The sequence below is a fragment of the Xyrauchen texanus genome, chromosome 1, assembly GCF_025860055.1.
Source record: "Xyrauchen texanus isolate HMW12.3.18 chromosome 1, RBS_HiC_50CHRs, whole genome shotgun sequence".
In the NCBI taxonomy this organism is placed as follows: Eukaryota; Metazoa; Chordata; class Actinopteri; order Cypriniformes; family Catostomidae; genus Xyrauchen; species Xyrauchen texanus.
The window spans coordinates 66,754,703-66,774,651 of NC_068276.1; the positions used below are offsets into that span (position 1 = coordinate 66,754,703).

At 36.2% G+C, this 19,949-nt stretch overlaps 1 protein-coding gene across 1 annotated transcript; it reads left to right on the top strand.

The window, feature by feature from the left end:
- Nucleotides 1-143: 143 nt before the first annotated feature.
- LOC127643188 (uncharacterized) lies at nt 144-15,533 on the top strand. The gene is made up of 9 exons (XM_052125813.1): nt 144-244; nt 3,967-4,005; nt 5,332-5,587; nt 5,688-5,833; nt 6,036-6,315; nt 9,196-9,335; nt 10,843-10,934; nt 12,906-12,999; nt 13,115-15,533. The coding sequence occupies exons 1-9, from the start codon at nt 214-216 to the stop codon at nt 13,135-13,137; spliced, it is 1,101 nt and encodes a 366-aa protein (XP_051981773.1). The 5' UTR covers nt 144-213; the 3' UTR covers nt 13,138-15,533.
- Nucleotides 15,534-19,949: the final 4,416 nt, after the last annotated feature.

The following is a 19,949-nucleotide window of genomic DNA, read 5'->3' on the forward strand; positions in this document are numbered from 1 at the left end:
TTCCACAAACATCCCAAAGTTTTAAAAGAAAGCATGTTCTCTCACAGCTCTGCTGTAAAACATGCAAATAGGTCAAAGATGGATTACTGTCGCTTACCCAAATAGAGAGCGACTCATTCTCATCCAACAGACAAATACAAAATATCCCACACAACCTGTGAAGAGCTGTTTGAGGATTTGTACATTTATGTGATCATTTGTTGGTGTATCATCATGAGTGCTTTACTCTTTGTGCTGTTATCAGGTCAGTTTCATTTATTATTATTGTAGCCAGGTTGAAATTATTCTTTAATATAAGATATACAAGTTGAATAAATAATTTCATAGTTTAATAAACAGAGGTTTAAAAGTTGATTAGTTGACCAGCCATAGAGTTATAATTTGCTCAATGAGAGAAATGCATATTTGAGTAATGTTCATGTTATACTGAATTCAGCATTTAAAATGTTAAATATTTGTTGTGTAATAATATATGTGAAAATGCTTTGAAAATGCCTGTAAGAATAGGAAAAAAGAGTTTACACAAAGGTTTTGTGAATTTATTTTATTTCTGAAAAGTTTGTGAATGAGCCAATCACATTTGAGGAAAAAAGAAATAGGAAGAGAGAGGGACGAAGGATTGACGAGAGAAGCGTGATGTCTGCTGAAGAAGAAAAGATGTTAAGATTAATGTAATGCACCAGTTTAGGGAGAGTGTTAAACCAGGACTCATATACGAAACGTTAATGGTGATAGTTCTGTCGGTTTGAGTGGACTGCACAGCACAAGAAGACAGAAACAAGTTTATGTTAGCTGCTGACTAAGTGGCTAGTGCATTTTGCATAGACTTAGCTACGAAGCTAGCAGTTATCGGCCTGGCCTAGTTAAGCCTGTGTGAAGCTGCGAGACCGACTACGGACAAAGACCCTGACGGAGCCGGATAGCGTTACCGAGTGCGGACTTTGCCGAGATCGTCAGCGGTGTGAGTTTATTGTCAACCCTGTGACCCATCTTCTCTTCAACGATCTATTCTTCATCGTGGATCTTCTCGTCATATCTCCTGCTGTTGTCGCCTGTCATCCTGCGCGCGTGAGGCAACAATTCCCATTGAGTGTACAGGTATTCTTTTGTTTTGGCCTGCGTGGTGGAGCGGCCATGTTGCTAAAGGCTACATACAGGCCTGCATCATTTGAACATTTGGAGGGTATTTCAAATTAGTCTAGGTTATTGCCGGCTATTTTATTTTCTTGGGCCCAGAGGTTAAATTGGGCCGGAGCGCAGCTCCGCCTTCTCAGGTCCACAACACACCCTGCCGGAGCTCAGCTCCGTCTCATTCAGCACCAAATATTGTTATTCCACTTGAATTATTATTCATCTCCTGACTCCTGACAAATACATGGCATATGAGACTGAATAATTAGCAAGACTACACAGAGACACCCAGGCTACAATTATCAGACGTCATAAATGCATTAATCGCTGGTTCAGCACCCCGCCCACAGCCATCAAGGGAAAACTGTCACAATTCTAAGCATAACAGCGACGTTACCATGGAAGCCCGCTAACGGCTAGAGCGATAGAATATATCCTGCTCCTGTCTGTAACTTTATCTCAGCGCTTCTCAACTGGTTTTGCTTCAGGACAGATTTTACAACTGGACATCAAGTGTCGACCTGCCATAGATTAAACATAACCTGTATTTAATGTGTCCTGAGTTGCATTTCCTTTTGCATAGTTTTATGTTGCATGGTTTTCCAGTACAAGGACAAGCATCAAGTGGCATTATTTTTGTTGTTGATGTCAAAATCTACAGAAACTGTACTTATATGGGCCCATTATTATCCCATTTGTTACCTAATATTACATTTTTATACACAGAAGGAAAGGCTCCTCAATACCATGGTTAGGTCAGTGTGCTAGTCTTAAATAATAGTAATAATAATAATAAATTAATGTATTTATTAAAAATACATACTAGCTGAAACACATCTTGAAACTTTAAGCTGCCACTGTTGATATAAAATGAGGTCTAATAGATTCTACCTTTAGATTATTTCATATGAAACTGAAACATTTTGTCAAAATATAACAGTTACATTTACTCATGTAAAATCCTGAAACACATTTGTAAAGGTGATGGTGTGTAATATTTTAATATTCTGTAATAGTTCATATTTTTAACTATTTTGGTTAAGGGGCCACATCGGGCTTTAAGTAGTGCATGGGGGGGCCACATTGTATTGCTTTTGAGATACATTGTTCTGCATTGATTTGGTTTTTTTATCTTTTAAGCCCAGAAATAGTTGTGTACTCAATTTTCTGAAGTGTATCTGTGACTAATGGGACTATTCTGCAATTGCCTAAAGAATTGTATTGCTCTACAAAGATAGATACTTTTCTATCAGGCATTAAAAAACTCAATAAAGGCAGAGATTATACATTTATTTTGCCAACTCTACTTCCCTGTTCATTTATTATTCAGTTTTAAAAATAATTTTTAAAAAATTATAGAACGACTAATGTTTGTCGCAAAGCGGACAAGTTTACTCTTTTTGTTCTTTCTAAAACTTTACCCGTTTACATGCTAAAAGAGTCATGATGCGTTTCTCCTCGATGGTTTTTCAACACTCAACAGAATAACACAGGCTGCATGAATATGATAAATAATTACTGCAAGAGTTACATTACCATTGAGGTGCGAAGGGACTTCAACGTTTCTAAATTGCACAAATAAAAAATTAATTTACATATTCGTCTCTGGCTTGCAATATTTTCAAACATGTTCCTTTCATACATTTTCCGAGGGTGAAATCCGTTGCCTGCCTGTTAACATTCAAGATAAAAAATAATAATAAAATAAGTGAATTGTAAAGTATTTGTCTTTGTTTGAATAACTACTCAACCCTACCTTACACATTAATACTGGAAAAAGATCCCCTTTGGTGTAAAAAAAACATTAAGTCATTTTACGGCGGGATTTTGAATGATGACCATTCACCGTAAATAAGGGCTCCCCCTCCCTACAAAAGCCAATTTAACCACTGCTTGGGCCCTTATGTCTTGAATGTGAATTTAAGTGCATTTGTGATCTGAAAAGTGATTTTTTGCAAGATACATTTAACTAATAATGTACTTTTTTTCTAAATAAATCTTTTATATTGTTTTATATAACAGTTGTTGTTAGTGACTATTTTGATATATTAAGTTAATTAAGAAAAGAGTGTTTTTGGGTTAAATGTGGAAGGTGTAAAAGGACAAAAGTAATTTCTAGATATTTCATATTAGAGTGTGAATATTAATACTTAAATGGTGATTTAAAGGAAAAGAGTATTTCATATAATAAGTTAGTAATTACATACACACAAGTTAAGCACTAATAAGTTTATTAGAGAAATCCCACTTATTTGATTAATTGGATAGAAGTTTTAAAGAACTCAGGATAGCCACCTCTCACTATAGTTATACACGCTAGAGAGGCGCTACATTAGTATTTTTCCCCCATGAGTACAAAACCTTAATATGAAGATAAATAATAATAATAAGGGATATTTATGTATTACTGTATACAGTGGTTGGAATATCTGCTTGTGTATAGAAACATTAGATTAAGATTCAAATGTGATGCATTATGTTGTTATGCTAACATATCGTAAGATATTTCAGAGAAAATACAAAAGATATATGTTGAATATTATCAAAAGGCTGAACAATATATATATATAATTTGTTTTAGCTATATGAGTCGAATACCAACATTGTACATTAAAATACAAATTCTGTCATCATTTACTTACCTTCATGTTGGTCCAAACTTCTTTTTAAGGAATTTCTTATAAAGTCCTTAAAATCACATTTTTCATTAAATGGATTAAATGAAATAAATTAGGGAAGGTAATACTAAAAGTACCAAGTGATTAGTGACTTAAATGAACATTTTATTTGAATTTCACTTGAATCTTTTTTGTTTTGTTGTTTTTGTGTACACAGGATTTCTCTCATTTCAGGACATAGCAAATGGAGCAGAAGGTACAAATGTTTTATTGTAATAACTTTTAAAAATGCATAAACTGCAACAACATGCAGCGATGCTACAAGACACAGTTTAAGTTTTATTTATTTGTTTTTATTTATACATTTATTCTTGAGAGTTGTGCACGATCAAGGGGGACTTGAAGGAAGAAAGATAGAATATCACATGTTTGATTTTGCATAATTGTGTTAGTTTGTTTGTTTGTTTGTTTGTGTATCCGACTGCATAATTTGGGACCCTGCATGTTTGTAAATATAAGTAATTTCCGCTCATGTTTTCCTCATGTCACATTCAATATTCTCTGTGAATGAGAAGCCAAACCTTCCCTTGTCATCCTAAAAATCCAAGCAGTTGGATGAAGGCATTTTTACCAATTATGTTGTGATCACCATGGTCAATATTTGCCAATTACATGCCTCATCACCAACAATACAGTAATTTTAATTATTGGTCAACTTCCCAGTCAAACATTCAAACATATATTAATTCATCATATCTAATAATAATTCATCATATCTAATAATAATTCAGTGAAGTCTTAGAAACAACTTTGAAATCCACTTTTGATTGGATTATTTTTAAGTTATTAAAACTGAATTATTGCCGTTAGTGTGGAAAATGAACTGGGCCAAAAGCAAGTGAGCAATTTTTTCAACCCGTTTGATCCAGAGGTTGTAAGCTAAACGGCTCAGCAACGTAATACCTCTCACACGATGCAAGCTGCAACCATTGTAACTTAAGTAGTACTAAATTACTTTTCAAGTCAAGTCTGTCCAATCGGCAGCCATCTTGGGAACACTCTCGGCCAGCTGTTTTGTACAGATTCAAGCAGCATAAAAGTACAGCTGCTATTTACTTTAATGGGGAAAGACTGAAATCTCCAAAACAATTGGTCAAGATTAAAATGAAATATTTCTGACAGCAATGGTTTCATTAATTGTGTTTTTTAGCTCAGATCATGCTAAAGAAGCAATATTTTCCAGGCCGGTACAGCTAATGTGCATGCGCGTTCTCAAGTAAACTGACATACAATGTACCGTAAGCATCTAAAGTTGATTGGCTCTTTTACTAAAAACATTTAAGTACATTTAATGCTACAATTCTTACACTTTATGGACTATATATTGATACAATCACTTATAGACAACAAATGGTTCAACCGATGTAGAGATGCCCGATATTGACTTCACTATCTGAAAAAATTAATGAGATTTCATCACTTGCAAAATGACAATCATTACTAAAGATTGAAGTTTAAAACCAAATTGCATTTGTGTGCAGCGTGAACAAAACCTTATTTTTATTCTTGAAATGTTTTCTAGAGAATGCAGCACTATGGGGAAAAACCAGTCAGACTTCAGTTCACAGTACCTATGAATCAAAATATGCTGTTGATGGTGATCCCACAACCAGGTCAGAAACCAACACAGAGAGTGACCCATGGTGGACAGTGGATCTACTGAATGTATACCGAGTGAACCGAGTGACCATCACTAACAGAGATAGCGGCTATTATTACAGGATAAATGGTGCAGTTCTTCGAGTTGGAAACTATCTTGACTTGTACAGTAACACCATGTAAGATTTCTTTTGATTGTCACTAGTATATGTTTTATACGTTTACAGCTAAGATCAAATAGAAACAAATTATACAATATCTGTCTCTTTGTTTCTATAGATGTGCTGAAATTCCCACTATTCCATCTGGGGTCACGTCCACCTTCAATTGTGGTGGAATGGAGGGACGTTTTGTCTATATACATATTCCTGGAAATAACAAGATTCTTGCTCTCTGTGAAGTTGGAGTCTATGGGTATTTGTTAGGTAATTAATTGTTGAAGAGCATTATTCAATTAACAATATCAACATGATCTCATTGGTGTCTGTATCTGCATGTGGTTTTGGAACACGCTGTGAAACATTGCCGCGTCTCGAACCAAAGGCAATGCGCCAAGTTTGAATATGTGCATGCATGAATGAGATTGAGGCAAGTTCTTTTCACACACTTTTCTTGTTCCTTTTTTAGGTAACTTGGCAATAGGAGGAAATGCTACACAGTCATCAACATATTTGTCCTGGTTTGCTGGACAGGCCATTGATGGCAATCGAGGTTTCAATACACAGGCGAATACAGCATGCTCTTCTACCAACAATGAGAGTAACCCATGGTGGAGGGTGGATCTGAATTATGCGTACATAGTCAACACGGTGGTCATCTCTAATATAACTTGCTGTCCAGAACGAATAATTGGAGCTGAGATTCGTATTGGAAACTCCTTGGAGAACAACGGCAACAACAACCCCATGTGAGTCTCAATTGTGTTAGGAATTCATATGTAAAATGTACATCGAAATTTTCATTTGTTTGAATAGACACTTAAACATACAATATCAAGTACTGACAGCATCTTAAACGTAAAATACTTTGTTGTGTGTACAGTACGCCTTTGGAGATGTGGGCAGTTGACATTATATTTCAAGCATTGTCAGCAGTGTCCTGCGATGAGACATCTTTATTATTTATTATTATATTTGTCTTTTCCATGACCTAAGATTCACTAAGACACTAGTTTATTTGCACTTCTAGAAAAAAATAGTTGAACTTGAAACGAAATAACTTGAAGAAAACTTGAAAATGGTGAAGAAATGCTGACATGTCACAGCACCTAACATACACACTTTCTCTTGTTCATGTACATTTTAATGTAAGATCTGCACGTTGAAAAGGATTTTATTTGTCTGAGCTATAAAGTGCTTATTTTAGTGCTTTCTCTTTTAAAATATCCACTCATTATATTTGCATAGTTTCTATAGATGTTTTAAAGTTATAACAATTTTCACACCAATGGGGCCCTTTGCCATGATTTTGTCTATGGCCCTACAAACTCACGGGCTGGCCTTATGTAAAGAAAAAGCTTAGTTATAATTGTAAGTGTATTATCACTAAGGGTGTTCTTTACATACAGGGTTTCTTGCAAATGGGCCCATGCAGGACATTTGTGATAGTTCCATTGCAGGTGACCGCGTTCAATACTCGACACAATCCAGTAACGTAACTCTCAATTATCAGTAAATAATGGAGAACTTTTGTGTCAACCCTGATACACGATTTTCAAAAGACTCAATATCATCTACTTGATCAAAAATGTGCTGAAAATCCTGATGAATGCAATGTACTAGATTTCTACTTCCTGTTTGTGGAAGTTTCTGTGCTCTTCTGAAAGTAGAATTAATATTTTCAAAAAGGCTGTCTTTGAATTGCAAAATACTCTTCATTATGATGACATACATATAGATTTATGCATTTGGCAGACACTTTTAACCAAAGCGACTTACAGTGCACTTATTACAGGGACAATCCCCCTGGAGCAACCTGGAGTTAAGTGCCTTGCTCAAGGACACAATGGTGGTGGCTGTGGGGTTCGAACCAGCAACCTTCTGATTAACAGTTATGTGCTTTAGCCCACTACACCACCACCATAATATTTCTTTCGTTAACATTAGTTCATGCATTAGGGGTCATGAACAAACAATGAGCAACACATTTTTACAGTATTTATAAATTAAGCGATATGGCCCTATATCAGCACTGCTGTGATTCGGCCACAGATTACAGCAGTGCTGATATTGGGCCATATAGCATGAATGCGAGTGTGATATTGCTTATATACAACAGTTAAATTATTTAAAATTAGGAAAAACCGAGTACGGTCATAAAAATGCATTTGTGCAGGGAACTACTTTCTTACGTGACTGATCAGAATGTGCATTGCTGGTTCAAAACAAATGATGCATTCAAGCCTCCATTAGTAATTCAAAAAGTTCACTTCAGAAATAGTATCATGGCTTGTGCTGTTTCTAACAAGTGATTGGATAAACAAGGATGGATGGATGGATGGACGTGTGTGTGTGAGAGAAAGAGCGAGATGGAGAGTGCGTGATCACCTGTTGCCACACCCAAGCAGAGATGCTGGTCAGATGAAGATCAGCTTTCTCAGTGGAAAAATAGCCGTCAAAGCGGGGTTTTCTCTCTATTTCGTGGAGTCAGTGCACAGAGTCATTCCCTATAGAAACCGCAATGTCCTCCACCATTTTAAACAGTATGTATCCGATGTAGAACCTCCGGAAAAAGGTAAGCACCTAAAGTTCTGTAATCAATCAGTCTGTTGAGTCTCTCAGCTTTGATGAGCCGTTTAAAACTATTTCCTAGTTTTGGTAATGTAGTAGTAATACGAGCGATCACGGAGCGCTGTTCTAAGTAAACAACGGATTCACTTCACGTCACCAACTGGCTCATATTACACACAAAAATGATCTTTTTCTACCACCTGCTGGCTAATATATGTAATTTCAAAAATAGGGCCAGATAAACTATCCATACAGTGTTTTTTTTTTACACAATTCTCAGTGTAACAGCAAATGACTGAACAGATTAATACGAACACTGCTGAGTGCATCTCCCTTCCTCCAACTGCAGCTCTTCCTGCTCTTTATCTCTCCCCATCTCTTCACTGTAACACAAAACAGCTGTTAGAGATAATTACCCCAGGTGTCAATCCTTACTGCTCTTCCTCTCCTCACTCTCTGCTCTCCCATGGTAGAGCGGGTCGGCCGCTAATTTCAGGGTTGGTTCGAATCCCGGCCCACATGACTCCACATGCCGAAGTGTCCTTGGGCAAGACACTGAACCCCAAGTGTCTCCCAATGGTAGGCTAGCACCTTACATGTCAGCATTGGTGTGTGAATGTGAGTGTGAATGTGTGTGTGAATGGGTGAATGGGACACAGTGTAAAGCGCTTTGGTAACCTCAAATGTTAAAAAAGGTGCTATATAAGTGCAGACCATTTATCATTTACAACAATATTTAATTAACCTCAAAGGAGTCTTTTACATTTCTCTATCTTTAAAGTTGCACATATGTGAAAGACTTTATATTTTAGATACTACTAATGAAGCATGAACAGAACAAATTTGAATGGGAGCCATTTATGAATTGAATTGGAAAAATAACACGTTTTACTACGCACAAAATTCTTCTTGTGTTTCATTAATAGGGCCCATTCTGTTGATATTGCACATTTCAATGTATACATGCGAGAACCACACTTGCATTAGAAGAAATCCTGTTAATATTTACTGAGACTCTCCATTTTATCTTTTACACCTCTTTCTCTCTCTGTCTGTAGATGTGCTGTTATTCCCAGTATTCCAGCTGATAATTCCTCCAAATACTCATGTGGTGGAATGCAGGGGCGTTATGTGAATCTGATCATTCCTGGAAATATGAAGATGCTCACGCTGTGTGAGGTGGAGATCTATGGAGAAGGTATCTTGGTTTCTAATATAAATTAAGAATGATAACTTTACACAATAATTTTATTTGCTCAACAATCCACATTGAGTTATAGGGGTAAAGGATGAGGTACTGATACTTTTTAATGCAGGCAAACTCATTAACATGTCTGTTCTCATACTGGCCATGTTAGCACCTGGTATTAACCAAAATTATCCAACTGTGAATTCTGCAACAGAAGGCCAAAATTTCTTCAGCTAAAATGAGGGGACTATCACACTGGGCATGTATGCTGTGGTTCAATTCCGAGTGCGATTATTCCCGGTGCCATTCTATCGTACCCCGGTCCATTTGCGTTCATCACACAACGGTCTCATCATACTTTTTTATTTTGGTGCCATTATGCACAGAAGAGTGAAGGACAGGAAAGGGTCTAAATGATCTTTTTAAACATGAAAACCCTTCTTGATTTATGAATATGATATTCTATGAATACGTGAAATGACAAAGAATATAAAAGTAGTAATTGCACAAGACAACCCTTGTGACAACCCTTTTAAACATTTTTTATGTGGTGAGCTAAGAAAAGTGTCCAGCAGAACTAAATCTATAACAGATAAGTTTACATCTACTTTACAGTTGGGGGGGGGGGGCAGTCTATAGCAGGAGTTGAACATGAGAAACAGATAAATGCTTAATTTAAGAGAAATATTCCATATCCATTATTTTAATCTCAGTGACTTCAGTTTTACAAATACATAGGTCATACCCAGTAACATCTTTTAAGTCTTTATTTGTACAGAGTAGCATTTGCGTATATAAACTTTACCCTTATAAAAAATCTAAACTAGCCCCAAATTTGTCACTCGTTACTTTCAAATGCAAATTAGCTTTTGATTCACTGCAAATGTTTTCCAGAAGTTTGCAGCTCTATGCCGGTAGTGGTGAACCTCCAGCAAACCTTTGGCAACAACGGACAATTTGCTGCAAGTTTGCCGCAAAGCTCACTGCATGTGAAAATGATCAGTGACGAATTTGTGGCAAATTTGCTATTAACCCTCGATTTTCATGCGGTTACCTACATCTAAGGAAGAACAATTTAGCATGTGCTACAATGTGTTGTTGTTGGCATCATACCTTTGTGGTGGCACTAAATGCGGTCGTTTTCTCGATTGGTAGTCAGCGTCAGTACTTGCTGAGCTACCCAGGCCACCCATCAAGTAAGACTGTTGTTGCACATGGGTAATATCAGAACCAGAAGTTCTTTTCTTTTACCATTATATTTATCTTCTCATTACACCTTGGTGAAATATTATCCAACATTTCTATATAAACTTAAATGTTTTTCAAAGTAACATTGTTTAAAATATTTCTATTTATCGTTTTGAGACCAGATAAACGCAGTCTCTCCCTCCATCATGCCGGCGGGGGTATTTGATGATGTAATCAAATGCAAACTATTTTTAATATAAAGTGTTTTTGAAGTAGATGTGGCAGTCCTGTGTGTGTTTACATGTATATATGAATGTTTGTTTGTTAGGTCCTGTTGTTGAACGCTCTTTTGTAAGGATGCACTTTAACTCCAAAGCTGATTTGACTGACCCTGTAATGAGAGACAAGATTCTTAAACAGGTGAGAGAAAGATACTAAGAAACAAAGTCAATTTCATTGAACAAAATAATAATACAAAAATAATATATATTTATTTGTATTTTTTTAAGATATTAAAAGCCATCATATGTGTCATTATTCACTGTTGTGTTGACTTGTGTTCCACTTCTGTCACTCACTCGACATTGTGTTGATGTAGTGACACAAGGGGGCACTCCTGGGAGCTCCAGACATCTCTGATCTTTGAGAAAAGGCCAATGAAAATTGGCAAGTGGAATTTGCATGCCACTCCCCTGGCCATACGGGTATATAAGGAGCTGGAATACAAGCTATATTCAGACATCATTAGAGCCGAGCGGTTGTATTCGCTGAGCTGAATTACTCAGCTGATCCATCTCTGTGTCCAGTAAAGCTGTTGGATATACGCTGCATTACAGTCAAAAACTGCCGGGCAAAGTCTCCGTCTGTGTCGCCAAACAGGCCAACCTGCCACCACAATGCTTGTGGTGGCAGCGCATCCAGTAGCACCGTAGTCCTTAGCCGCCAGTGACTTCGTAAGCCTACAGGCCCCGGACGGTAGCATCGGATGACTCTGCCAAGTGGCGGCGCTCTGCGGGCACAAGTGCACCGTAACTGCCTGATCCACCAGAGGAATCTCCGAGTATCCCTTTGCCGCCCCACCGTCGAGGGTAGTGAGAGTACTGCGAATCGAGTTCGGCAGTATAAGATGTCCGCCATGGCCACGTAAGCTCCTCATGCACCTTCGGGATGAAAGGAATGGGGCGGAGCGTGGCTGTGGGTTGTGCTCCGGCCCCAGGAACCAATCCTCAAGCCACGAGGGTTCGGGAGGGAGCGTAGGGATCCACTCCAGCCCAACTCTCAAGGCATACGAGTGTGGTGGGAAATGGGAGGTCCGTGGGGGACAGCGATTGTGGCTGTCTGATGTGGAGAGATAGCGACCGCAACCAGGAATAATACACAGACGAAAAGGCATCTTGAAAAAACGATTTTCGTAGTGCCACTCTTTTAGTAGAAAATATTATCTTTCAGAGAAAATATACTTGCTGATACCAACAGCTTGTGTGAGCGAGAGATGAATGGATCGGAGTTCAGCTCCGTGAAATACAACCGCTCGGCTCGTATGTCCGGGGAAGTGGCATGCAAATTCCACTCGCCAATTTTCATTGGCCTTTTCTCAAAGATCAGAGATGTTTGGGGCTCCCAGGAGCGACCCCTAGTGTCGCTACATCAACACAATGTCGAGTGAGTGACAGAAGGGGAACAACAGATTAAACATTAACCACTGTGACCTTGTAAAAAAACAAATAGCATCTACCATTATCTGTGATGGGGTTGGGGTGTAAATATTCCAATTCAGCATCAAAAACAGATTCCTACATTTCTCCCCAGACAAAAATTGTCCTGACACAATTATTTCAAAAACCAACCAACCAGCTTGCAACCAACCCCAAATTATTTCATGTTGATGCTTATTTAAAGAAATAGTTTATCCAAGAAGAAAATTTTGTCATCATTTACTCACCCTCATGTTCTTACAAACCCCAATGAGTTTCTTTCTACTGTGGATCACAGGAGGCATTTTGAAGAATGTCCCGTCCCAGAAATCACAAATCTCATAAAATAAAAATACTGTAGAAAATAAAACAGCTCATATAATATTTAGTTTGACCTCTTGATGTTTGAACGATCAATATTTTCTCACAGGTTAAGCACCTCATATCAGTAACCATTTGTTATTAAAAATATAGACTTTTTCAGTGCCTTTTTATTTCATTTTGTACCCTATTCAATATTCAGAACAAATAAACTGTATTAGAGGCTATTTGTTCTCATTTCATTAATGAAATTGTACATTTTGTTGTTTATATGTTGTGTATTGATTTAATTTTGTCCATTCTTCAATTCCATGTGGAGAATGAAAGGGAAACAGGGATGTATGTAATCAGTATATTATTAATATGTTAATTTCAGTTGGAATCTGTTTTGGCAAAATGTGGATTTCCAAATGCGACGATCAGATGGTCTCAAACCCCGAAACCGGAAGTGATTCAGGAGACTGAAACACGTGAGTCTATTCCCACAGATGCATTCTGTGCAGCTGCTTCATAAATATGCATTTAAAAATGAAAATGACCATGAAAACCACTAATAAGATAAATTATTATTTTTTTTTTTTACAGGTCCTTGCAGTACAGAAAACTAAAACCCCACAAAAGTCTTTAAAATATTTACAAATCTGAATGCTGATATGTTTTTTTTTATTTATTAATTTCTTTTGACAATCATGTTTATTTTCTTAAAAGACTCTAAAAACACTGTTGATTCAAATAATTTGATCTGTATTGATAATTTGAAACTTTTTAATTTAACTATTATATAATCTATAACATAATGCATTAGAAAATAGATATAGTTTATGATTTAAAAAATAGCTAAAAATGCAGTGAGTAAACACAAAATGATTAATACTTGATTTTAATAATATACATTGATATATTTATTATGGGGCGTTCTCTGTCTATAGCACTTTATTCTGCAGATAGTTTGAAGAGAATAAAGTAATCTTTTTTTTTGTCAAATAGTCATAAAGGACTTTCTTCCAAACTCTCGTCACTAATTCTGTTACTTTGTGGTGTTGGAAGTCAGAAAGACTGATTCCTTGTCACGGCACTGACCTATCGGCAGCTTTTGCGTATCAAAGTACCTCCTGAAACTGGTTTCGGACAGACTTCCGAGGCAGCACTGCATCACATCGTTGCTTGGATACAAGCATTCCTTCAGTCAGAGATTATTTAGCAGATGGGCCACTTATTTAAATAAATGAGAGAAATTGGAACGCTCAACCAAGGAGCTCTGAGCGGCCAACAGATATAAATCCCACCTTACAGTTAAAAGAGCAAGTCGCCTTTTAGATAGAGGCATTTCCTGTCAATCAACTCGATAACGCGCATGCACATTAGCTAAACAAGTAGGGAAAAATTGTGTTCCAACATAATATGAGGTATATAATTTATTATTGGAATATTATAACATTTTATTGCTGATTTTAAATGTTCTTAGATTGTTATCTTGAACAACCGTTTTTGATTTTTTTTTTGGTGTTTCTCCATTCAAGTAGATAGGAGCTGCACTGGCATGACTGGAAATGTGACACGAACATTGGATTCGGACATGCCGTGGTCCATTTCTGCCTCCGTATGCCTCCGGAGGCACTTTTCTGGTCTTTTAAAACGTGCGTGTCAATAAAAATAGTTACTCAGAGGTCCTTAGAAGACAAACATGTCCTGTATTGCATCAAAAAACTGCCATAATAATAATATATATTCATACTATTTTCCACTTTCAATGTGTAATTTTTTTTAACCAACATCAGTCTTGATCATAACTTCCAAATATTCATTAATTTTCAGTATTTTAATCCTATAAATGCCAGTTTGTTTATATAATGTCACTTTTGTTTTTTATGGAATAAAAAAAATATATATATATATTATTTCCGATATACGTGATGATAAGATTGACAGTCTCAGAAACGGAGGCGACTGAGATTTGTCCTTTGCAACACGGATTGAAGTGAGTAACCGCACCACCACGAGGACCTAGTAAGTAGTGGGAATTGGGTATTTCAAATTGGGAGAAATTTAAAGACCTTTTTCACACTCCAGGTTTTGCAACGCAGAATTAAACGTTTGCAGGGTAAACTTTGACAGCGATGAATGGGAATGAATAGGAGACCACAGCAAATATTATTTTCAATTATCCATTAAAAAAAACTATTATGAATAACTTTCCAGAAGAGGAAATACATAGAGAGTGGTGGATTAAGACTGATGGGAGAAGGTGCCATATTTACTCTCAGCAATATTTAAAATGATAATATAAAAAAATGTGCGAGATTTACGATGCTAAATATATATATATGAGAACTTTTATCAGTAGGACAGTGTACAGTGACTGTGCATGAGTGTGTGTTTGAGAGAGAGAAAGAGAGATGTGCCAGTTGTTCATACCCTATTGTTCTCCATAAACAGTCTTAACATCCAAAGTAACAGAAGGATAGACTGACAAAGTCACATTGAAAACCAACGTCTCACAAAGTGCCATTACCCAGATCTAAGGAGAGAAAAGTTTGACAACCCTGTACAAATTATTTACAGTAACTTGTTACTTCTCATTAATGTAACACAACCAAATGTTTTTACTTTATTACTGCACTACAATAACAAAGAAGCATTGTGGGAACATGAGCAAAATACTTGACATGAATTCTAATGCACAATCCCAGACAATATTAGCTACTGCACCAAATGTGCATTTGGGATATCCCGAAACAAATCTTATTTAACGCTGAATGGTATAATTAGTGACCATAGCGTCAATACAGTAGTGTATTGTCAGACACATGCTTGTTTCCCCTGTTGTAAGTTCGGTGTCATGAACGATAGAGATTATGTCTTACATTGTGTCTTACATCTCTTTTACTGTATTTACTCCTATTTTTTACAGTGCTGTGACAGTTTTCTGTTTTTTTGTTTGTCATCGCACTTTAAATATGAAAATTATCTTTGGCGCTTACATGGCAGATAAAAATCAATAAAAAAAAAGTCTAAATAAAATAAAAATAGTACAGTATCTGTCTGTCAGTCTTACTATCTATCTAAATGTATGTATTTTTACTAGGGCTGTCAAACATTTAACATTTTTAATCAAATTAATTACATGGTGTCCCGGTTAATTAATCGTGATTAATCACATATACAAATATTTGCTGAGAAAGCCCCTCATTTAATACTAATTCAATATATACTGATTATACATATTTATATCAATATATAATTATACATAGATACTTTAAATATAAAAAAAATTATATATATATATATATACAGTGAGGAAAATAAGTATTTGAACACCCTGCTATTTTGCAAGTTCTCCCACTTGGAAATCATGGAGGGTCTGAAATTGTCATCGTGAGGTGCATGTCCACTGTGAGAGACATAATCTAAAAAAAAATCCAGAAATCACAATGTATGATTTTTTAACTATTTATTTGTATGATACAGCTGCAAATAAGTATTTGAACACCTGTCTATCAGCTAGAATTCTGACCCTCAAAGACCTGTTAGTCTGCCTTTAAAATGTCCACCTCCACTCCATTTATTATCCTAAATTAGATGCACCTGTTTGAGGTCGTTAGCTGCATAAAGACACCTGTCCACCCCATACAATCAGTAAGAATCCAACTACTAACATGGCCAAGACCAAAGAGCTGTCCAAGGACACTAGAGACAAAATTGTACACCTCCACAAGGCTGGGTCTTCCAACATGACAATGACCCGAAGCACACAGCCAGGATAACCAAGGAGTGGCTCTGTAAGAAGCATATCAAGGTTCTGGCGTGGCCTTGCCAGTCTCCAGACCTAAACCCAATAGAGAATCTTTGGAAGGAGCTCAAACTCCGTGTTTCTCAGCGACAGCCCAGAAACCTGACTGATCTAGAGAAGATCTGTGTGGAGGAGTGGGCCAAAATCCCTCCTGCAGTGTGTGCAAACCTGGTGAAAAACTACAGGAAACGTTTGACCTCTGTAATTGCAAACAAAGGCTACTGTACCAAATATTAACATTGATTTTCTCAGGTGTTCAAATACTTATTTGCAGCTGTATCATACAAATAAATAGTTAAAAAATCATACATTGTGATTTCTGGATTTGTTTTTTAGATTATGTCTCTCACAGTGGACATGCACCTACGATGACAATTTCAGACCCCTCCATGATTTCTAAGTGGGAGAACTTGCAAAATAGCAGGGTGTTCAAATACTTATTTTCCTCACTGTATATATATATATATATATATATATATATATATATATAATATTCAGATATTAAAATGCATTACATTCTTGTGACAGAAGAGTTAATCATTGAGAAGACACAAAAAGCAGCTTTAGAATACAATGTATTGTTTACTACCATATTATTGATCATAAGTCAATCATTGTCACACAGTTCACAGCAATCCATTACACAAGTGAATTTATCAATCAGAGATTTATTATGAGGGATTGTTTAAGGACCGTCAATGTACACCTGTGTCAGACATGCTTGTGTAGCGTCTCGGGTGTGTTGCGTCATAAACATAAAATGTTTAGTTCACTGTTTCAGTTAAATATAGTTTAATACTCAATCTTTAAACACATCTTGAGATCCCTTAGATCGCATTTGTGCTCCTTCAAGTGTTTTGAACGCAAGAATGTAACTCATGATTGTGTTGTTGCTACTGAAGTGTTTCTTCACTGTATAAACTGTGTGTTGCTCACACAGCTGAAATTTCACTTACTGCCCCCTGGAGTAAACAGGTGGTAATACAATCTTGCATTTCTCAGGAATCTTCCTTATTATGGTCCATGGGCACGCGATTAATTGCGTAAACTTTTTTAACGCATTATTTTTTGTAAAATCGACAGCCCTAATTTTTACCAAAAAAAAGTGGTGCACCTTTACTGTAGATTAAGACAATTTTGCCCATTTCTGGCTGCTGCGTGATTTAAGCGATTCCATTAGCATGATCCACATATATTTATGATGTACATATATTTAATTAATGATTTTCTAAAGCCTCTACATGTGTGTGTGTGTGTTTGAGAGAGAGAGAGAGAGAGAGAGAGAGAGAGAAAGCAAATTAGCTTTCCTAATTAGTGCAAAATCTCTCTCATTGGTTGATGCTTATTGTTGCATGCGCAGTCAACACAGGAAAGATCATCTAAATGGCAGAAGATTCTAATAAAATTAGGATAATATTCAAATGGAAAGAGTCCTGAAAAATAATACTCAAGTAAAAGTACTGTTACTTCTTACAAAATGTATTTTGTGTAGAGTAGAAGTACTTGTCCTAAAAACTACTCAAGTAAGAGTAAAAGAGTAGCTCATTTAAAAGTACTCATGTGAGTTATGAAACTTTTGCCCCTTTATAATAAAAACTCTACGCTGCAATTTAAAAATGTAGCACTCATACCGTAATTAACATTCCCTTTTTTGGCTGTTTGCCATAAAGAATACTAAATATATTTTATAGGTGTTTGTGACTGACAACTTTTAAAATACATCACTTATCTATGATACTGTAAACACTACATGAATCTGATTATAATTTTTTTTTATAAAAATGCGTCATGATTACAGAAATTAAAAGATGAGAAAGATATTTTCAATATCATAATGTATGAAACAATTACAACAAAATGAGTTTACGTGCAGGGTCTACATTTTCCTTAATGCCAACTGAGAGAATTGTTGCGCATAAAACATATTCAAAACAATGCAAGAATGTTAAAAAAATAAAAAAATGCAGTCACTTGGCACAATAGAGGGGGTAGAGCAGTTGTTTGTCACAGGGGCCACATCGGGCTTTAAAGGAATAATTCACACAAACATTTTAATTCTCTCATTATTTAGTCACCCTCATGCCATCCCGGATGTGTATGACTTTCTTTCATCCACATCAGGGCTCTTTTGGTCCATACAATGCAAGTGAATGGTGCCAAATTTTGAAGCTCACATAATTCAGCATGAAAGCCTAATCCATGTGACTCCAGTGGTTAAATCCATGACTTCAGAAGGGATATGATAGGTTGGGTGAGAAACAGATCAATATTTAAGTCAATTTTAGAAATTCTTCTCCCTGCTCAGTCAATGTCCAAATTAACTTTCTCTTTCTTCTTCTTTTGTTTTTGGTGATTCACAATCTTCATGCATATCGCCATCTACTGGGCAAGGAGAAGAATTTATAGCAAAAATGTACTTAAATATTGATCTGTTTCTCACCTACACCTGTCATATTTCTTCTGAAGTCATGGATTTAACCACTAGAGTCACATGGATTACTTTTATGCTGCCTTTATTTGCTTTTTGGAGCATCAAAAGTTTGGCATCATTCACTTGTATTGACCTACAGAGCTGAAATATTCTTCTGAAAATCTTTATTTGTATTCTACAGAAAGAAAGAAAGTCATACACATCTGGGATGGCATGTGGGTGAGTAAATGATGAGACAATTTTCATTTTTGAGTGAACTATTTCTTTAGGTAGCACATGGGGGGCCACACTGCCCTCCTTTTGAGATATAATAGACCACACTGATTTAGTTTTTGTATCTTTTAAGACCAGAAATAGTTGTATTCTCATTTTAATGCATGATGCACAATTTACTGAAGTTTGTGACTGGTGGAATATTCTGCCTGAAGTATTGATCTACAAATATTGATACTTTTCTATCAGGCATTAAAACATGATAAAGACTAGGCATAATTATAAATTATTTTATCATCTTTACTTTCCTTGTAATTTATTATACAAATTAACACTCTCTCTACATCAGGGGTCGGTATAATAAAATAAATCTAACAATATTATTAAAAATATTATTATTAAATGTATTATATTACATGAATACTTTTAAAGCTACTCAAGTTATTCAGCCAAAAGTAGAGAGTGGTTTTCTCTTTCCTTGATATTGTTGTTTGATTAATAGCCGTTATATGACATTGCCTACTAGACAGTGCTCAATTCAGTTACATGTACACTTCAAGTCCAACATTTCATATGTCCAACAACATTACTTTAGACCAAACCGACTGCGTTTACATTAATTCTTCATCAATATGGGCATTGGTGGAATTATAAAGTTTATTTGATCATTTAGGCAGGAACCCGCAATAGCGCACAAATATTAGCCGCCTGTCAATCAAACAGCGCACAGCGACAGATGTCAGGAAAAAACAAGTCAATATTTTTTATTTTATCTACATCAACCAACCAGTTGTCTTGATATCACGATTGATGTAATTCAAAGGAGGCGCATAGGTGCCATCTAGCGGCCACTGCCGGATGCGTCAACAATTATTGTGCACGAGACTGAGAAATGTGCAGTTTCAGCTCCGTGTTCATGGTGTTTTTTCATAACGTCCCTTCGAGAAAAGTGAGTTCAATGGTTCCCTTTTCGCTTAAGTTTGATT

What these genes read in the sequence shown, in the direction of transcription:
- LOC127643188 (XM_052125813.1), top strand. Translation starts at nt 214, where the DNA reads ATGAGTGCTTTACTCTTTGTGCTGTTATCAG. An exon ending in ACTCTTTGTGCTGTTATCAG is followed by an intron (nt 245 to 3,966) that starts GTCAGTTTCATT and finishes TTGTGTACACAG; the next exon opens with GATTTCTCTCATTTCAGGAC. An exon ending in GATTCAGGAGACTGAAACAC is followed by an intron (nt 13,000 to 13,114) that starts GTGAGTCTATTC and finishes TTTTTTTTACAG; the next exon opens with GTCCTTGCAGTACAGAAAAC.